Here is a 17,435-nt window from a genome sequence, read left to right on the forward strand (position 1 = left end):
CTCTTTCTTCCTGCTCCTCCTCACACCTATCTGGCGGCAGAGCAGGAGGAATATCTTGGGCGGCGTACCTCAACTTGCTGAGGGCTTCAAGCAGCCACCTGCGACTGGATCAGGCGGGGCTGGAAGGAACGTATGGGTTGGGGAGAGGAAATGCATTTCCCTAGCACCCTGTCATTGCAGGAAAAATGTCTCTTCCAGTTCTCTTGCTTAGTGGGTCCATCCTTCAAACTCATCCTCATCTTGGAGGCTGACATGGGGAGACCTCATTAGGGGTCGAGACCATCTCACAGGGAAATTCAGGACAGGATCTGGACAAGATGTGCCCCCTCTCAGGCCCTCATCTGGCATCCCATTTCCCAGATGGCAAGACTGAGCCACAGGGGGCTGGCACAGTCCACAGTCACAGCCAGGGACGGGGCAGAACGCCATGCAGGGTCTCCCAGCTCTGCTCCCTCTGTCTGGGCCCCACCCTCTCCTGGACCCCTGCAGCCTTACCTCGTCAGGCCCAGGTGTCCTCTTCAGACTGGACCCTTACCCCCTGAATCTGATGCAGGTAATCCCCAGCCAGGCCCATTGCTTTGTTCCTGCCCCCAGCAGTCATGTCTACCCAGGCCCTGGGCTGCTTGGAGGCAGGCCTTGAACTCCTGCCAGGGTGTGCAGTCCAGAGGCCAGAGGCTTCCTGATTGTCTTCTGAGAATGGTGCAGGCCACCCTCTTTAATCACATGTGGAGGGGAGCCCCAGATATATTTTGGTAGGAGGTTGGCCTGATCCTGTTCCCATGGCACCTGAACTCTCAAGGTCAAGCGTTTAGCTGCCACAGCCCAGCTTTAAAAGGGCAGGGGTGGCTGTTAACTTGGGGGCCCAGAGTCACCTTTGCCCATCTCCCAACTCCTCTCCCACCGCGCGAGGGAGGCGCTGAGCTCTGAGGATCCCCCACCCCGTCCATGTGACCCAGGACTGGTTTCTCTGTGTATCCTGCTTGCTCCGTCCTCAGGTCTTGGGCGGCTGCCAGGTGGGGAGGTGGCAGACAGGCGTGCCGCCATTGGCTGATGCAGCCAAGCCCAGCCTCCCCCAGCTCAGAAGTCAGGGGCCAAGGACAAAGACCTGCCCGTAGAAGGGGGGCAGAGCTTGTGTGGAATAAGTGCCTCTGGACAGAAGGTGACCGGCTGGGGCTGGCAGGGCTGAGAGGGTTCCTGCCTGGGAGCCGGGAGGGGGCCCTGCCCCAGGCAGAAGTGACGCCAGGAATCCGGCTGGCGGGGGATGGTGGTTTCCTTGTAGCTGGATCTTGCGGCAACCTCCCAGTGATTGATGAGTTTGGGTGTTTTTTCATAAGTTTCTCTCTGTCTCTTTCTTCTCCTTCCTCCACCCCAATCTCTTCCTCTCACTCTGCCTCTTCCTCTGGAATTCCCCGCGTTCACCTCCCCTCTTGGAGCCCGCATTTGGCCAGTTCCCAGGACTCACCATCCCTGCCCCTCCATGTCCCTGTCCCTCCCATCCTGCGGCCTCTCTCCCTCTGTTTGTGAGCAGTCCAGGGATCTCACCTTTCTGCCCCATTCCTGGGTCTCAGGAGCTCACCCTCTATCCGCTCTGCCCAGGATGTCACAGCTGAGCCTGTCCTGGCTGGGACTGGGGCAGCTGGCAGCCTCCCCATGGCTGCTCCTGCTGCTGGCTGGGGCCACCTGGCTGCTGGCCCGTGTCTTGGCCTGGAGCTACAGCTTGTATGACAACTGCTGCCGCCTCCGGTGTTTCCCGCAGCCCCCGAAGCGGAACTGGCTTTGGGGTCACGTGGGCCTGGTGAGTGTGGGTGAGAGGAGGAGTCTGGAGTATCAGGGTGGATGGACTTCCTGAAGGGTCAGGAATGGGGCTCAGGGGTTGGGCTGGGGTCTGGGACAGCAGCGAAGGGCTGCATGAGCCAGGTCCCCTGGTGCCCCCACAGTCTCCCCAGGACCAGTATCCAGGGTCCACTCCCTGGCTGGCCCATCTTTGTTGGCCTCAGGTCAGCAGGTGCTCCTGTCTGGGGTTTGGCTTCTGCACAGGAATCAGCTATGACTTCTGCCCTCCCCTCCCCCCATGGGGGCACAGCTGGGCTGGAGGAGAGGTGTGGGCTGTCTGTCCTTTTCCTCGCCTTCTTCCTTTTGTAATCTTGTCTTCCACCACCAAGGTATATCAGTGGGCCCCATTGTTCAACTTGGATAAAAGTTGACCACTTCCCCTTTCAGAAGAAATCACTCTGGCCTCGACCTTGATGACCAAACTTATTGCACTTATTGCCCCCATTTGGCCAGTCTTTGCCTGCTCCAGCCTGGTTCCCACCCCCATCATGCTTCTGTGAGATGACCAGGACCTTGTCACCTCCCAAAAGCAATCTAGCCTTGCTGACCACTGACTGGCCCTGAACCTCCTTGTTCTCTGGGTTTTAGCATTCTAGCACATTGCCCTCCACTGGGCTCCTCCTTCACCCTACCTCTCCAGGTGGGGAGCCCTCAGGGCTCTAACCCGCTTTCCCTCTTTTCTGGCTCCCAAGGCCATCACCTTACCCCGGACTCTGACTCCCTAAGTGGGCCATGGTCTCTTTCCACAGGTGAATTACAAGTTCAAGTTCAGGTCTCTTCAGCCCCAGGCTCCGCTTCTCAGGTGGGGTCTCCTAAGCACCTCATTCCACCAAGTCAGAATCTGAACTCAGGCTCGATCCTCAGTCCTGCCCCACCCTCAGTCTTGTCCACCCTTCCTTTGCCCACTTCCCACACTTTGGGGCCCCTGACCTCCCTCTTTTCTCTCCTGCAGTCCGGTCCTTCAGCACAGCCAGAGGTGCTGCCCCCACAGCCTCTTCTCAATCTGTCCCTTCTCTGCATTCTCCAGCCACATCCACTGGCATCTTTCTCCAGGAAGCCCTCTCTCCAACTCCTTGGGCTCCTCATTGCCACTCTTGTACCCTGTCATCCTTTCTTTCTTGAGTCCTGGAGAGATTTTTCTGAAACTTAGCTTTTGTTAACACCACTATTCGGCTGAAAACCATTCTATAAGACTGCCCATTGTTCTGAACACAGAGACTAAGTGTTGCCAGGCCCACAGCATACCCTAGATACTCCCAAGCTCCTGCTTTCTCTCCTCAATGAGCCAAATCTTCCCTACCTCAGGGCCTTTGCTTGTGTTGCTCCTTTGCCGGGAAGGACTTTCCTTCCTGTAGTCACTGGGTTGATTCCTCCTTTTTGTCCCATTTTCAGCCCAAGTGTAACTACTCCAAGGTTCCCTTGACTTCCCCCCACTAGACCTGAATCTCTGAGTTGGTCCTGCCCAAGCTTAAACAGTTAATTGTCCAGTTTTAGTGTATTATCTCTCTTTCCCACTAGACAGTAGTACTGGGGGACAGCCATGATATCTATAATGCTCAGCTCAGGAGCTGACATACAGTTGACACTTGATGATGTCATGGTGGAGGCCATGTCCTGGGTTTGGGTGAACTTACTATCACCTATCTAGGTCATCTAATGCCAAAGGAATGGGTGTCCAGCTCCTCCCCTCTCTTCCTGCAGACCAGCTCATTACAGAACAGGATGTCCCAAGATCGTCCTGAAGATTGCCTAAAATTCTGGGTCTTGGGAATTTCTCAGCAAGCTCTGGCAGTAGCAGGAATGTTATAAAGTTACTGCAGTTCCTACCTCCCCCTCTAAGGACTTGGCCATGGAAACTGGTCTGGGTCACTCTTTTCTCTGCTAGTCCCTCTTACTATGTGTGTGACCTCAGGTGAATCACTCCCCCTCTGGGCCAAACTCATCAAGTGCCTCAGGGTCCCTGGGGAGCAGGGGGCAGTCAAAAAGGTGAAAAAGCCTTCTGTTCACCTGTCTGGAGCACCTGAGAGTATTTGTCAGCCAGGATGGGGCATCCTGGAAGGCTGGAGAGGGACTGGAGAGCCCCAGGAGCCAATCCCCCACTTCTCCTTTTGGGGGACGTGGCCTTGGTTTCTTCATTTGTAAATGGCATGACTGCTGGGAGAGTCCATAGGTTCAGGGGAGAGATAGATAGATATAGATAGATAGATAGATAGATAGATAGATAGATAGATAGACAGACAGACAGGATGCTCTATGCACGGCCTGGCAGGCAGTAGGGGCTCATAGGTAGGAGCTGCCCTCCTGACTGATGAGCAGAGATCACATCTGTCCCCTGGGATCTGCCAGCGCTGGAAGGTCTGCAGACCCTTCACCATGTCAGGAGAGGGGGCTGTGTGGACTGGCCAGGACATGACAGGGTGTGGGAATGAGCCCCAGTACAAGTCCTGAGTCCACCTGTTGCCCACAAACCTCAACCATGGGGACCTTGCTGAGGTTGGAACCACTCCCAGGAGCAGAAAAATCCCACTTCTGAAGCCGAGGTCCGCCTCTCTGTGGGCAGAGAGCATGTCTTCTCCCTGTGACCTGGGATGCACCCTTGGGACTTGGAGAGGCCTCCAGGACCCATCATCCCCAGAGGGAAGGAGCAGGAGGAAGCAGAGATTCCCTCCATCCGTGCAGAATCTGGATACTCTGCACTGTAGAGACTGCAGGGGTACCTGCTGTGGTTCCTTCTGGGGAGGTGACGGACCCTTTCTTGCTTGTAGCCCCCCCCCAACGGAGCAGGGCTTGAGAGTCATAACTCAGCTGGTGGTCACCTACCCCCAGGGACTTATGTTCTGCCTGGGCTCTCGCCATTTTTTGCAATCCTGACATTGCCTGATCTGTCACCATGCCACAGGTACCCACCTGGAATATGTGGTGGTGGGCCCTGGAGCAGCATCTGAGGGCCGCAGGCCCCTTCTTACCAAGCTTCTGGGCAGCACCTGTAGATCCCAAGGCCCTTCCTGCTCTCGGGTGCCCTTGGTCATTTCTTTCTTTCTGCACACTGTTTTGGGATGCTTGGAGAGACTCAGCCCCAAGCTCTGTCCTGGAGGAACCCCAGTCTTGGGCACGTAGAACTAGAGATACATCCAATTCTGTGTGGTCAGAGTGGATCTGAGGGAGAGAGGGGGCTCCACCCCAAAGCAAGGCCTCTGCTGTTTGGGCAGACTGGAAGACTTCTTGGAGGAAGAGTCACTGGAAGTGGGTCTGGAATGATGGGTAGTAATTTTTTTAAGAAAAAAGATAAAGTGTATAAAGTGGAGGGGAATAGCCCACTCAAAGGCCTGGAGGGGACAGAGCGAGCACCTGGTTTTTGAGCAACAAGTTGTTCAGTGCAGTGAGAGCAATGCTGGTGAGAAGCAGGGAAAAGGTGGAGGGGACAGCAGAGCCAAGCAGTGGCAGGGGGTTTACTCTGAGGGCTCTGGGGAGCCATGGAGGTTGTGGAGATGAGGAGGCACAGACTCAGGGAGTAGAAGAGACGGAGAGAGAAATAGGGGTGAAGAAAGAGGGAGATACAGATAAAAAGTGAGGGAGAGAGACAGAGGACATACAGAGAATGTAAAAGAAACATACACGTACACAGATGCAAACACATATCTATCATCTATCCATCCATCTCTCATTTCTCTCCATCTGTCTACCCATCCATCTGTCCATCCATCCATTTTCCATTCATCCATTATCTGTCTGTCTAGCTAGCTAGCTAGTTATCATCTAGCTATCATCATCTGGCTATCTATCAGCTATCTAAAGAAACAGATGAAGAGAGTGAGGGGACAGGAAGAGACTTGCAGATGGATAGATGCACAAAAAGACAAGCAGACCAACAGAAGGAAGCTGACTTAGTGAGACATAGAAGTGTAGACTAATAATGCAGGCAGAAGGGGGAAGTCGGGGAGGGGGTGTGGAGGGTGGAGGGTTGCAGCGGGCAGTTGTGAGCTTCTGGGGTCTCCTGCCTGACCTGGCCTCATACCTCCCCACCCTCCCCCCGGCCCTGCCATCCCCAGGTGAAGAGCAATGAGGAAGGCTTGCGGATGATAGAGGACCTGGGCCACTGCTTCCGTGATGTTCACCTCTGGTGGATTGGGCCCTTCTACCCTGTACTGCGACTGGTCCACCCTACCTTTGTTGCCCCCCTGCTCCAGGCCCCAGGTATCTGTCCCAGGAGCCCCAACCTAGCCACTCCCCTGCCCCTGCTCCCAGTCCTTCCCACCCCTGGACAGACCAGGTTGAGCAGGGAAATGGGTAATGTTGACAGATGCCTGCCATTAACCTACTGGATGACTCTGGACAGGTCCCTGTCACTCTCTGGTTGCCAGTCCCTTTCAGTTTTGAGTGGTAGAAACTCAACACTGTTAGTCTAAGTAAAGAAAGTGAATCTGTTGGCTGAAAAGCTGAGAGAATGTTGTCTTCAGGCATGGTTGACATGGTTGGATCTTCAAAGAGTGCCATTGGGAATCTGTCTTCCTCTTGTAGTTCTGTGTTCCTCTCTGACAGCTTCACTCTCATGCTGATAAAGAGGAGTCCAAGAAGCTCAGCCCCCATGGAAATGTGAATTCATTCTCTGCACACCCCAAAAAAGTTGCAGGATTCCTTTAAATTGGCCTGGCCTGGATCACAGGAACCAATTCTTCATCTAGTCACTGAGACTTGATTGCTGAGGCCTCGGGTCATATACTCAGCTCTGGAACAGAGGATGGGGTGGCATGGCCACCCTCCTAACTACTTGGATTGAGAGTGGAGAAGGAATGAGATGCTAGTTCCAGAAGGGGATGGATGCTGGGCATCCACTAGCATCCCTGCTAGGTGGGCATTTCCTGGATGAGGAAATCAAGGCTCAGGAAGGCATAATAACTTCTGAAGGCCACATAGGATGCTGAAGCTTCCCTCTTTTGTTGTTCTTGGCTGCTGTAGCTGCCTCTTCTGGGAGGGACTCTAAGCTGGAAAGGGATTTGGGGTGTGAAGGTGGCCAAAGTATTGTGGGGGAATAGCTCCCAGACCTCAGATTGGTCCACTGTGTCTGGTTGGCCCTTGGGGGCTGGTCTAGAGGCATAAGGGAGCAGTGGCAGCTCTTGGTGGTGGGTGGCAGCATCCTTTTGTCTCTTTAAGGATGTAGGAACCCCTTACCTAAACACTTAATGACCAGTATGAGGTGGAAGGGGATACTGAAGAAAGCTAAGTCATGCCTGAGCCATGTCTGGGACATTGGGACCTTCAAGTCCTGTCTGGGACCATCTGTGGGACACACTGAGGTTGTGTCAAGTTGTCTTTGGGTCCATGTCAGAGCATGTTGTGTCCTGTCAATGTGTGTTATGCACATTGTTTCATGTTAGGACATGTTAACACATGGCGGGGCCATGTCAGAAGTCCCAAGAGATGTCAGGGGGCTCTGGGACAGATCAGGTGTCCTAAGTTCCTGTAAAGGCATTTTGTGGAGTGCTGATTAGTGTTTAGGTGTTTTGAACATGTTGGAGCAGGTAGGAGCCATGTCAAGGCATGTTGGGGTGTGTTGTGCCATGTTAGGGTGCATCGGAGTGCGTGGGGGTGTGTCTGCAGGCTCTGCCTTTGTTCTGCTATGTGCAACAGCCTGGTCTGGTCCCCCCTTACCTTCCCACTCCTTTCTGTTTCCTCTGCCCTTTTCCCCATTCTTCCTATGCGGGGCTTGGAGGGGGTATGCAGATCCCTGGTTGGGATCCTCCACCTCCCAACCAAAAGCTCCTCCCCACCTCTTCTCCATGGCCCCTGATGGTCTATCTCTTGTGTCAGCCACCATCATACCCAAGGATATGTTTTTCTACAACTTCCTGAAGCCCTGGCTGGGTAAGTAACTGTGGGTAGAAAGGGGGTTGGGGACATCCTTGGGGTCTCAGGGGAAGGACTGCCCTTGTCCATTCCTTGTGACTGCCTCTACTAGGGGATGGACTCCTGCTGAGTGCTGGTGACAAATGGAGTCACCACCGCCGCTTGCTGACACCTGCCTTCCACTTTGAAATCTTGAAACCCTATGTGAAGGTTTTCAACAAAAGTGCAGGCATCATGCATGTGAGTTCCTTAAATCCAGGGTCCCAGCTGGAGCCTTGGGAAAAGGGGAGTAGCTTCAGACACACATGATATGGAGTCCTGGCTTTGCTGGATAGCTTTAGGGCCATTCCTTTTCCTTTCCAAGCCTCAGTTTCCCCATCTGTAAAATGGAGGGGGGGAATAAGCCCTTCTTAAAGGGTGGTCAAGATGATGTAATGGAATCATGATCCTGGCACATAGTAGATGCTCAAACGGTTTTAGTTTCTAGTCTGCTTCACTGAAATTATAAAATTCAAGACACTAATGATGAAGATCGTTTGGTAGCTCTTTCTGCGTAGCACTCCACCTTAAAACTCAGTGGGTTGAAAGAATGAGTGTTTGTTTTTGCTCCCAAGATGACGAGTCAGTACAGTAGTTCTTATCTTGGCTGGAATCACTCACATGTCTGTGGTCATGGGTGGGTTTGGGAGACAGCTCTGCTTGTCCAGGCTCAGCTCTGCTGCACTTTTGGGGCACTGGTCAAGGATGGCCTTGGTGAAACAACTGACTCCTGCATTTGTCCCTCATCCTCCAGTAGGCTAGCCTGGGCTTGATCACATGGTGGGGGCTCCAAGAGAATGAAGAGAAACATGCAGTACCCCTTGAAGCCTAATTTAGAACAGGCAACTATGACCTCCACCTTCTTCTGTTGGCCAAAGCAAGTCCCAACATCCAGCTCAAGAGCTGGAGAAAGAGGTTCTACTCCCTGTTGGAAGACCTGCAAAACCTCATTGCAAAGGGTGAAGGTATAGGGAGCGACAAAGGAATGGGGACATTTTTGCAGCAGTCACCTACACTATGATAATGATAAAATTGAGGATGATAGCTAACAGTTATTCAGCACTTGATGTATACCAGAAATGATGCAGCAGGTCTATTACATATGTTGTCTAATTTANGCACTTGATATATACCAGAAATGATGCAGCAGGTCTATTACATATGTTGTCTAATTTAATTTTCACAACCATATGAGGTAGAGATGATTATTATTGCCCCATTACAGGTGATGAAATTGAGGCTCAGAGAGGTTAGAGAGCTTGCCCATGTTCACACAGCTAGCAAGTGAGCTAATAAGTGGAGCTGGGATTCCAACCTGGTTTGTCTGACATCAAAGCAAGTCATCTTAACTGTTACTGAAGCTTTGACAGGTAGAGCCCAGTGAGCTTTGACAGGAGGCAGGCAATGAGTTGACCAAGAGCACACAGAGTATAGGAGGCAGAGCCAGAATTTGAACTCAGGTCTCCTGACTCCCAGCCACAGGGTCTTTTTTTTTTTTTTAAAGATTTTATTTATTTATTTGACAGAGAAAGCCAGCGAGAGAGGGAACACAAGCAGGGGGAGTGGGAGAGGAAGAAGCAGGCTCTTAGCAGAGAAGCCTGTTGTGGGACTCGATCCCAGAATGCTGGGATCACGCCCTGAGCCGAAGGCAGACGCTTAACGACTGAGCCACCCAGGCGCCCCCATAAATGGGATCTTAATAGTAACAGTTTCCACTCCCACCCAAGCCTTGGTCCTTCCTGGAGATGGGTACCTGAGCTGGAGGATCAGGAGGCTGGGTCTGGGGGAGTCCATCTTGGTGGCTGGAGCTGAGGAGGAGCTCAGGAGAGGCAGGTTCCAGCCCCAGATTTGCCCCTTTCTCTGTCCAGGCCAAGTGGCAGTGCCTGGCCTTGGAAGGCAGCGCCCATCTAGACATGTTTGAGCACATCAGCCTCATGACCCTGGACAGTCTGCAGAAATGTGTCTTCAGTTTTGACAGCAATTGCCAGGAGTGAGTCTCTGCCCTGGGCATGGGAACATAAGCCGTGGACCCAAGGGAGTAGGTGGGGGAGGGAAGTCTGACTAGGGCAATCAGAAGGGATTTCCTGGAGGAGATGGATCAGAGCTAGACATTGAAGGGCAAGGAAGGGAAAGAGAAAGCAATCCTTTCAGGTGGGTAGAAATATTTGATAAAGGCCAGGGAACTATGATGAGCAAAGCATGTGTGACAGTGAGGAGCCACCTTGGGAATGAGGTTGGAGGTGTTGGCAGGGACTATATCTTAAGGACATTCAAAATCCAGGCAAAGGCATAGGAACTTTATCCTGAGGTTTCCAGGGAGGCATGGAAGGAGTTTGAATAGATGAGGGTCATGGTCAAAGCTGTTTTTGGACATCTGACTCTAGAGAAGACCAGCTGTTGTATAGACACAGAATTCAAGGAGACCATGGAGAGGAGGCGGCTTGAATTTGGTAGAGAAAATGGGGGCAGATTTGGGAGAAACTAAGGAAGAATGGGCAGGGTCCAATGTTGTGTAGGAAAGAGAGGAGCCGAGTGTGATGCCTAAGCTCTGCCCTGGGGTCTGGGACATGAGGCCGTTCGTAAAGGTGGGATATAGAGGGAGAAGCATGCCTGGCCTATCCAAAACAGTGGATAAAGGCCAGGGGGCTATGATGAGCAAAGCATGTGCCACAGTGCTTCTGTGTTTCTGGTGGGAAGGTGGGAAGGCGCTCCTAGGCTTTCATGTGGGTTAAGAAGATGTTTCTTAAGGTTCTTTCTGGCCTGGCTCTGTAGGAGTCCCAGTGAATATATTGCTGCCATCTTGGAACTCAGTTCCCTCGTGGTGAAACGGCAAGAGCAGATCTTCCTGCACATGGACTTCCTGTACAATCTCACCCCCGATGGACGGCACTTCCGCAGGGCCTGCAACCTGGTGCACAACTTCACAGATGCTGTCATCCGGGAGCGGCGCCGTGCCCTCATTAGTGGGGGTTCCCATGACTTCCTCAAGGCCAAGGCAAAGGCCAAGACTATGGACTTCATTGATGTGCTCCTGCTGGCCAAGGTGGGCTTCCCTGGGACCAGAATTCAAGAGATAGAATGGACCTTGACTTCAAATGTTACATGGAAGAAGCTGTACTTGATCCGCAGGGTACTGGGGAACCATGAAAGGTGCCTGAGGAAGGGAGAGATGGGTCAGGGATATGTCTTAGACATGACTCTGAAGAAGGCTGCCTGGAAGGGATAAATAAGAGGCTGGAGACCAGGGAGGAGACCTGTGGGTTGGGCCCTAGGGATGATGAAGAACAGATCCTACTTTGATAATGGATCCTGAGGGACTGTTTCAGATTAGACTCAGACACCCTCAGAGCTGGTGTGATTCAAGAGGTCTTGCCTTTTCTCCAGGATGAAGATGGAAAACGGTTGTCAGACGAGGACATCCGAGCTGAGGCTGACACCTTCATGTTTGAGGGTGAGCATCCCAGTGTGGGACTGTGGGGGGGGGCAGGGGTCTGGCAGGGGTCTGTCCAACCCCGAGAACTTGGTAGGTGGGCCCTGGACCACCCCATTCTACCCCATCCTCCCTCTCCTCCCTGAGGGCCTTATTTAAAGGCGCTGTCCACCCTCTGGTGCTGAATAAAGCCAGAGCCCCAAGTCTGTCTGGCTGCTTCTCAGGCCATGACACCACAGCCAGTGGCCTCTCCTGGGTCCTGTACAACCTTGCAAAGCACCCAGAATACCAGGAGCGCTGCCGGCAGGAGGTGCAAGAACTCCTGAGGGACCGTGAGCCTCAAGAGATTGAATGGTGAGTGCAGGTCATCATGGTTTTTTCCTGAACCTCTCTCATTGGCTTTGTTCCCCAATTGGGGAGGGGAAAGAACTTTTTTTTTAATTCTGTCATTATTGTTTCCTGGGAATAGGAGCAGAACCTAGAGACAGGCTGGTAGCCAGCCTGGAGAGCAGGGAAAGCTTGCAGGCTTATGCAACAGAAAGAGCTGAGTGTCCACATTTATTGCCCTGCTTACTTGCTATGTGACTTTAATAAAATCATTTCCCTTTTCTGAATACCACTTTTCTCCTCTGTAAATGGGGGTGGGGTAGGGAATCTCTCCTCCACAGGGCTGCTTGGAGAACTGTGACAATGTGTTTAGAACGGATGCCATCCAGCATGTGTTGGATGAACTTTCCCTCCCTTGCTTTTCTGTCTGAAGTTGCACATTTTTCCCAAAGATCCTTACTCTCCTTAATTTTTGCTCTTTTATCTAATTCCCACCTAACAATCTATTGCAGGAGTCACAAGAGGTTTTTGGGGTGAAAAAAATTACCCATCTCTTTGTTCAGTAAACATGTCCACACTGTCCGCCCTCTCCCAACTCCACGTCCAGTCCCATTCGAGTCTTACCTGGGCAAGGCTGGGGCAGATAGGAAAGAAGGTGGGTGAGGCTGGGTAGTGAAGCAGCAAATATGAATTCACCACTCTAGTTTTGGGTAGTGGACCATGCTCCAGGCCTTGGGGATACCTTGTGCAAAGGCCAGAATGAGGGCATGCAGGAGTGAGACTGGCTTGTTTGGGAGGAGGTAATAGTGGCTGGATCTTCATTAAATTTACAGTGTAAAGAATCAGAGGGGCTCCTAGTGAAGCTAGAGCTGGTAATGGAAGTCGTCCTGGGAATATTTTGGAAACCATGTGAAGACTTTCCAAAGGTGTCTGTTCAAGTCTTCTGGGAAGCCAATATTGGATAAAAGATAAAAGTGGGCAAGGATGCTGCCATTAGGGGAGTCTTACATTGGGCAGAAAATGGTCAAGAAGTAGGGGCCCACCATGCCCTGTCATTGGTTGGGAGCTGCCTAAGCCATGGGCTTGGCTTGAATGCTGTCACAGAGCCCAGAGACCCTATAACTGGAGGCTGTTAGCCAACTGCACTTCTTGCATCTGGACAGCAAGTTTTTTTTTGACGGGAGAGTCGTGACTAACATAGGGCGATGAGGAACCATGGGAGATGTTTGTGCAGAGGAGAGAAAAGTCAGATATTCTTATTAAAAATATCTATAGCTACAGGGGCAAACTGGAGGCGATGAGCTGGAGCCTGGGGGCCCAGGGGACAGATTTGGGGCCAAGGGCTGAAGGATTTTGCTCAGTTTTCTTTCTACAACTGAAAGTATACACAAAGCATTCAGGCATACACATTGACAGTATTAACTTCAAGATCTTTTCATTTTTTTCCAAGATACAAATTTTGGGAAATTAATTTGAATTACAAAATCAATAATGGGAAGAAGACTTTTTATTTTTCTTGCAGAAAATGAAACACTATGGAGAAGATTTGTTGCCCCCCGCCCCAAGCCTAATCAATCCCCTGTCTCCTGAGGGATCTCTAGGGACAGTAATTTGTCATATGTCCTTTCAGACTTTTCTGAAATTCTTATAGTTATATATTTATATTTATATAATTATTATAGTTTAATAGAAATACATGCCCACACGTTTGGTCACTTATTCTTTTCATTCAATATTGTTTCTTAGAGCTCCTTTCTGAGCTATATAGCATTGCATAATTTATTCAGCTCACCCCTCTGCTAGGCACATTTATGTGAAGGTTTGTATTTATGACAGATATTGCCAAACTGCCTTTTAGCATCTTTGTACTGATTTACTTTGTAGTGTGTGTTAGGACTAGTGATCCCTAGTTCCTCCTTTTTGATAGCTATACAGCTATCACATGGATGTATTCCATGTACCATGATTAAACATCCCTCTGTCAATGGACATTTGTAGTTTTGGAGCTTTTGCTGTAAAAAACATGAGGTAGCAAACATCCATGTACACTGATTTTTGCTCATGTGTCTGGATGTCTCTCCAGAACAAATTTCTAGAAGTGGTGTTCCTGAATCAAAGACCATTTTAGTTTTCACAATTTAATAGCTCTTGGCAAATCCACTCCTACAAAAGGGTTTTCAGAGTGCCAATTTCCTCTCATCCTCACTGGCAGTGTGTGTTATGAAACTTTAAAACTTTTGCCAACCTGATAAATGAATATAATACTTTGTTATTCTAATGAACATCACTTTAAGTATGGGTAAAACTGAGCACTATTTTCACGTGTTTATGAACCATGCATATTTCTTTTTCTGTGAAGCATCAGTTTGCATAATTTGTCCTTTTTACTTTGAGTTTTTTTGTTTTTTTTTTTCTTATTGATTTATAAGGACTCTTTAAATATAAAGAGAATTAGTTTCTTTTCTGTTATGCAAAAATTCTTTCCCAGGTTGTCTTTTAACTTTATTTTAGTTTTCATTCATTTCTTTGTAGTCACATTTATTAGCTTTTTTATAGCCCTTTTTTTCTTAATGCTTGGAAAAACTCTTCACACTCTAATACTAAACTATGAAACTTGTTTTCTTCTAATGGATTTGTTTATTAAAAAAATGTTATTTAACTTTAATTTTATTTAATATTTTTATTATTTCTTATATTTAATCCTTTTTCCAAATGAAATCCATGCTGGTGTAAGTGCTGAAGTAGAAATCTGTTTTTTTTCTCCAAATGGCTAATTATTTTAACAGAATTTGATACATATTTTGTATTTGTCTTAGAATTTTAAATAATAGCAGCTTTACGATAAACTGAATTTGTTCATCTATTAGGGTTAATTTCTGGACTCCATTCTGTTCTATCTATATATTCATACATAAGCACTAAGCAGTCTTAATTATCATATTAAAAACACATTTTCATACTTGATAAGGTTGGTCCTATCTCATTACTTTGCATTTACATTTTTTCTTGCATTTCTATTTTTTTCATTTGAACTCTATGATTAGATTGGGTAGTTTGAAAACTACTCTTGACATTTTTAATTAGCTAGTGTTTTGGGTGTCAGGTGCCAAGGATGAAGTTAAACGTGGCCCTCAATTCATGACTAATTATCATCATTTTTCTATGCAATACTTACTTATTCCCATTCGTTCCAATTCTCCATCTCCAGCCCTCCACCAATATGATTCTAGAGCATTCAATCCTTTTATTTGCATAATTCGTTGTTTCGCGTGTATGTATTTTAAAATTCACAGGTACATGTTATATCACAGATCTCCTGCTGGTTCTTACCTTTCTCAGAAACATAGCACTATGACTTTATCAGACATTCCTGTTTCTCTGTTACATTTAGGTTATTGCTTTGAACTGTCATACAGAATTTCCCTCTCTAGTCCCTTAGAGCTGAATACCCAGGAGGCTTCCATCTCATTACTGCAATGAACATGTTGGTGTGCATGTCTTTATCTACCTGTCTGAGAATTTCTCTGGGTTCTATGCCCAAGAGCCAGCTTGTTAGGTCGTGAAACACACATTGCCTTTCCTTGACCACACTGACGCCTTCACTATCAGCACACGAGGTCTCCCTGCCCCTGCACCTCAGCTACTTAACCCTTACATTACCGACCATGTTAATTCTCCCCTCCAACAGATGTGAAGTAAGTATCTCATTACCAGATTATTTCCATTTCTCTCCTAACCAGTGACTTTGAGCTTCTCTTCATGCTTTAAACCTGAGTTTGAGCTCCCATGAATTCCTACATCGTGTCCTTTGTCTACTTATCTCTTGAGTGCCTGTCATCTCTCTTGTTGATTTGCAGGAATTTCTTGTATCTTCAAGATATTGTTCTAGATCCATTATTTATTGCAGATCATCTTCTGCAAATCTCTCATCTGAATGTTAATTTGGTCCACAGTTCCACAGTGTCTTTTGTTAAACAGAAATCCTTAATTCTGCTCATATTTTTCCTTTTTTTGTCTTCCAGTTTATGTTTTGGGAATTTTAAGAATTCCTTCCTACTCACAGGTCACAAAGATGTCTTCTATGTTATATCTTCTTTTAACTTTATGGTTTTACCTTTCAAGTGTAAGAGAAGACTCCATCTTGATGTGGAGTGCATGATAATCCAGTTCTTTCTGTTTCTGCATCATCGGTTGTCTCAACCATCCATTGTCCAGGGGTTGTGGGGCCTCCTTTACCAGATGTTACGTTTTTACCTATTCATGTGCTTGTCTCTGAGCTCTCTATCCTGTGCCATGGGTCTGTTTTCCTGTTCTTGCAACAGTGACATGCTGTTATTTTATTTTATTTTATTTTATTATTTTATTACCACACTGTTATAATAAGGTCTTAATATTTGGTGGATGAATTCTCTTTCTTTGATCTTTTATTTTTAAATTGACATAGCTCTTGAACTTTATTTTTTTCAAATTGAATAAGATTACTGAGCTCCCCCCCCCCAAAAAAAACAACCCAAAAAACCAAAACTAGATTTTTACTGGATTGCCTTGAATATATCAATTAACTTACAAAGAACCCACACCTTTATAATATTAGGTCACCCCACCTTAGAGTGTGGGTCTTATTTGTTCAAATAACCTGTTAAGTCCAGTATAGAGATTTTTTTTTTCCTTTTCAGCTAATTGTATACCTTAAAAAACTTTCTTATGCAAATGTATTAACACTTTTAAGGATACCCTGTGAATGTTGTGCTTTGCTCAGAAGTGCTTCTAAAAATACTAGGCTAAATTTCCTTCTGTTGACTTGTGATTTTTCATTTTCTAATGCTTAAATCTTTGGCCCATCTGGAATTTATTTTGTTATAGAAGTGAGGGTCAGAGCAAGGTGGGGAGAGGATCTCCAGGGGCAGTAGGAGGGCTAGGGGAGTCTTTGATTCGATCCCTGGATAATTGTTGGGGGGCTTGCTTAGGGACGACTTGGCCCAGTTGCGCTTCCTGACCATGTGCATCAAGGAGAGTCTGCGGCTGCACCCCCCGGTTACAGTCATTGCCCGCCACTGTACCCAGGACGTCAGGCTCCCCGATGGCCGGGTCATCCCTAAAGGTGTCTACAGCCTCAGGGGGAGGAGGGTGGTGGTCCCATCAGCTGAGACCTCATCCTGACTGTTCCTCTTCTCCCTCATAGGGAACATCTGTGTCATCAGCATCTTTGGGATTCATCACAACCCCTCTATCTGGCCAGACCCTGAGGTGCTGTCCTTCCCTTTTCTCCATCCCGTGACCCGCCGAGGGGGTGGGGTCCTGACCAGGGAAGTCACCCACATCTGTCTCTTCTAGGGTTGTCTGGGTATCTTGAGAAACCCCAACCAGTAGCGCTGCCTCTCTCCACACCCAGGTGTACAATCCCTTCCGCTTCGACCCAGAAACCCCCCAGAAGAGGTCTCCCCTGGCTTTTATTCCCTTCTCTGTGGGCCCCAGGTGAGCGTAGTGGGCATCTGAGGTGGGAATGGGGTGGTGGGGTCAGGGGTCTGGGACTGAAATCCCAGACATGGCTGTGGGGGCGGGATTGAGGATGGCTCTCCTCCCCCCTCCTCCAGAGGTTAGAGGTAAGGGTCTGGGAAATGGGGGTTGGGTCCCCTCTCCAACAAGGGGTCCGCCCTGTGGGCAGAGCCCCTTCCCCCTGTCTGCTGGCCTGATGAGTACAGGGCTGGGGTCTGGGCCAAGCTCAGGGGATAGGCAAGCCCACATGGGGGTCCCAGGCGTGGTTAGCCTTCTGGATCCCTGCGGGCCGGGCTGGGGGTCCGGGGCCAGGTTCTGGGCACGATGGGACCTGCTGGGGTTCCTGGCTAGTCAGAGCCCCCACTCCCGCCCGCAGGAACTGCATTGGGCAGACATTCGCCATGACGGAGATGAAGGTGGTCCTGGCGCTCACGCTGCTGCGCTTCCGGGTGCTGCCAGACGAGGA

General features: G+C 49.1%; 1 protein-coding gene across 1 annotated transcript; it reads left to right on the forward strand.

The window, feature by feature from the left end:
• Window positions 1-1,189: 1,189 nt before the first annotated feature.
• On the forward strand, window positions 1,190-17,407 carry LOC100472069 (cytochrome P450 4F3). The gene is made up of 12 exons (XM_019793754.2): window positions 1,190-1,795; window positions 5,883-6,027; window positions 7,642-7,695; window positions 7,790-7,917; window positions 9,585-9,706; window positions 10,489-10,759; window positions 11,101-11,167; window positions 11,371-11,500; window positions 16,441-16,574; window positions 16,656-16,720; window positions 16,808-16,948; window positions 17,346-17,407. Exons 1-11 carry the CDS (start codon window positions 1,478-1,480, stop codon window positions 16,841-16,843), a joined length of 1,470 nt encoding a protein of 489 aa, XP_019649313.1. The 5' UTR covers window positions 1,190-1,477; the 3' UTR covers window positions 16,844-16,948; window positions 17,346-17,407.
• The last annotated feature ends 28 nt before the right edge of the window (window positions 17,408-17,435 follow it).

Source organism: Ailuropoda melanoleuca, chromosome 4 (assembly GCF_002007445.2).
Source record: "Ailuropoda melanoleuca isolate Jingjing chromosome 4, ASM200744v2, whole genome shotgun sequence".
NCBI classification, from domain to species: Eukaryota; Metazoa; Chordata; class Mammalia; order Carnivora; family Ursidae; genus Ailuropoda; species Ailuropoda melanoleuca.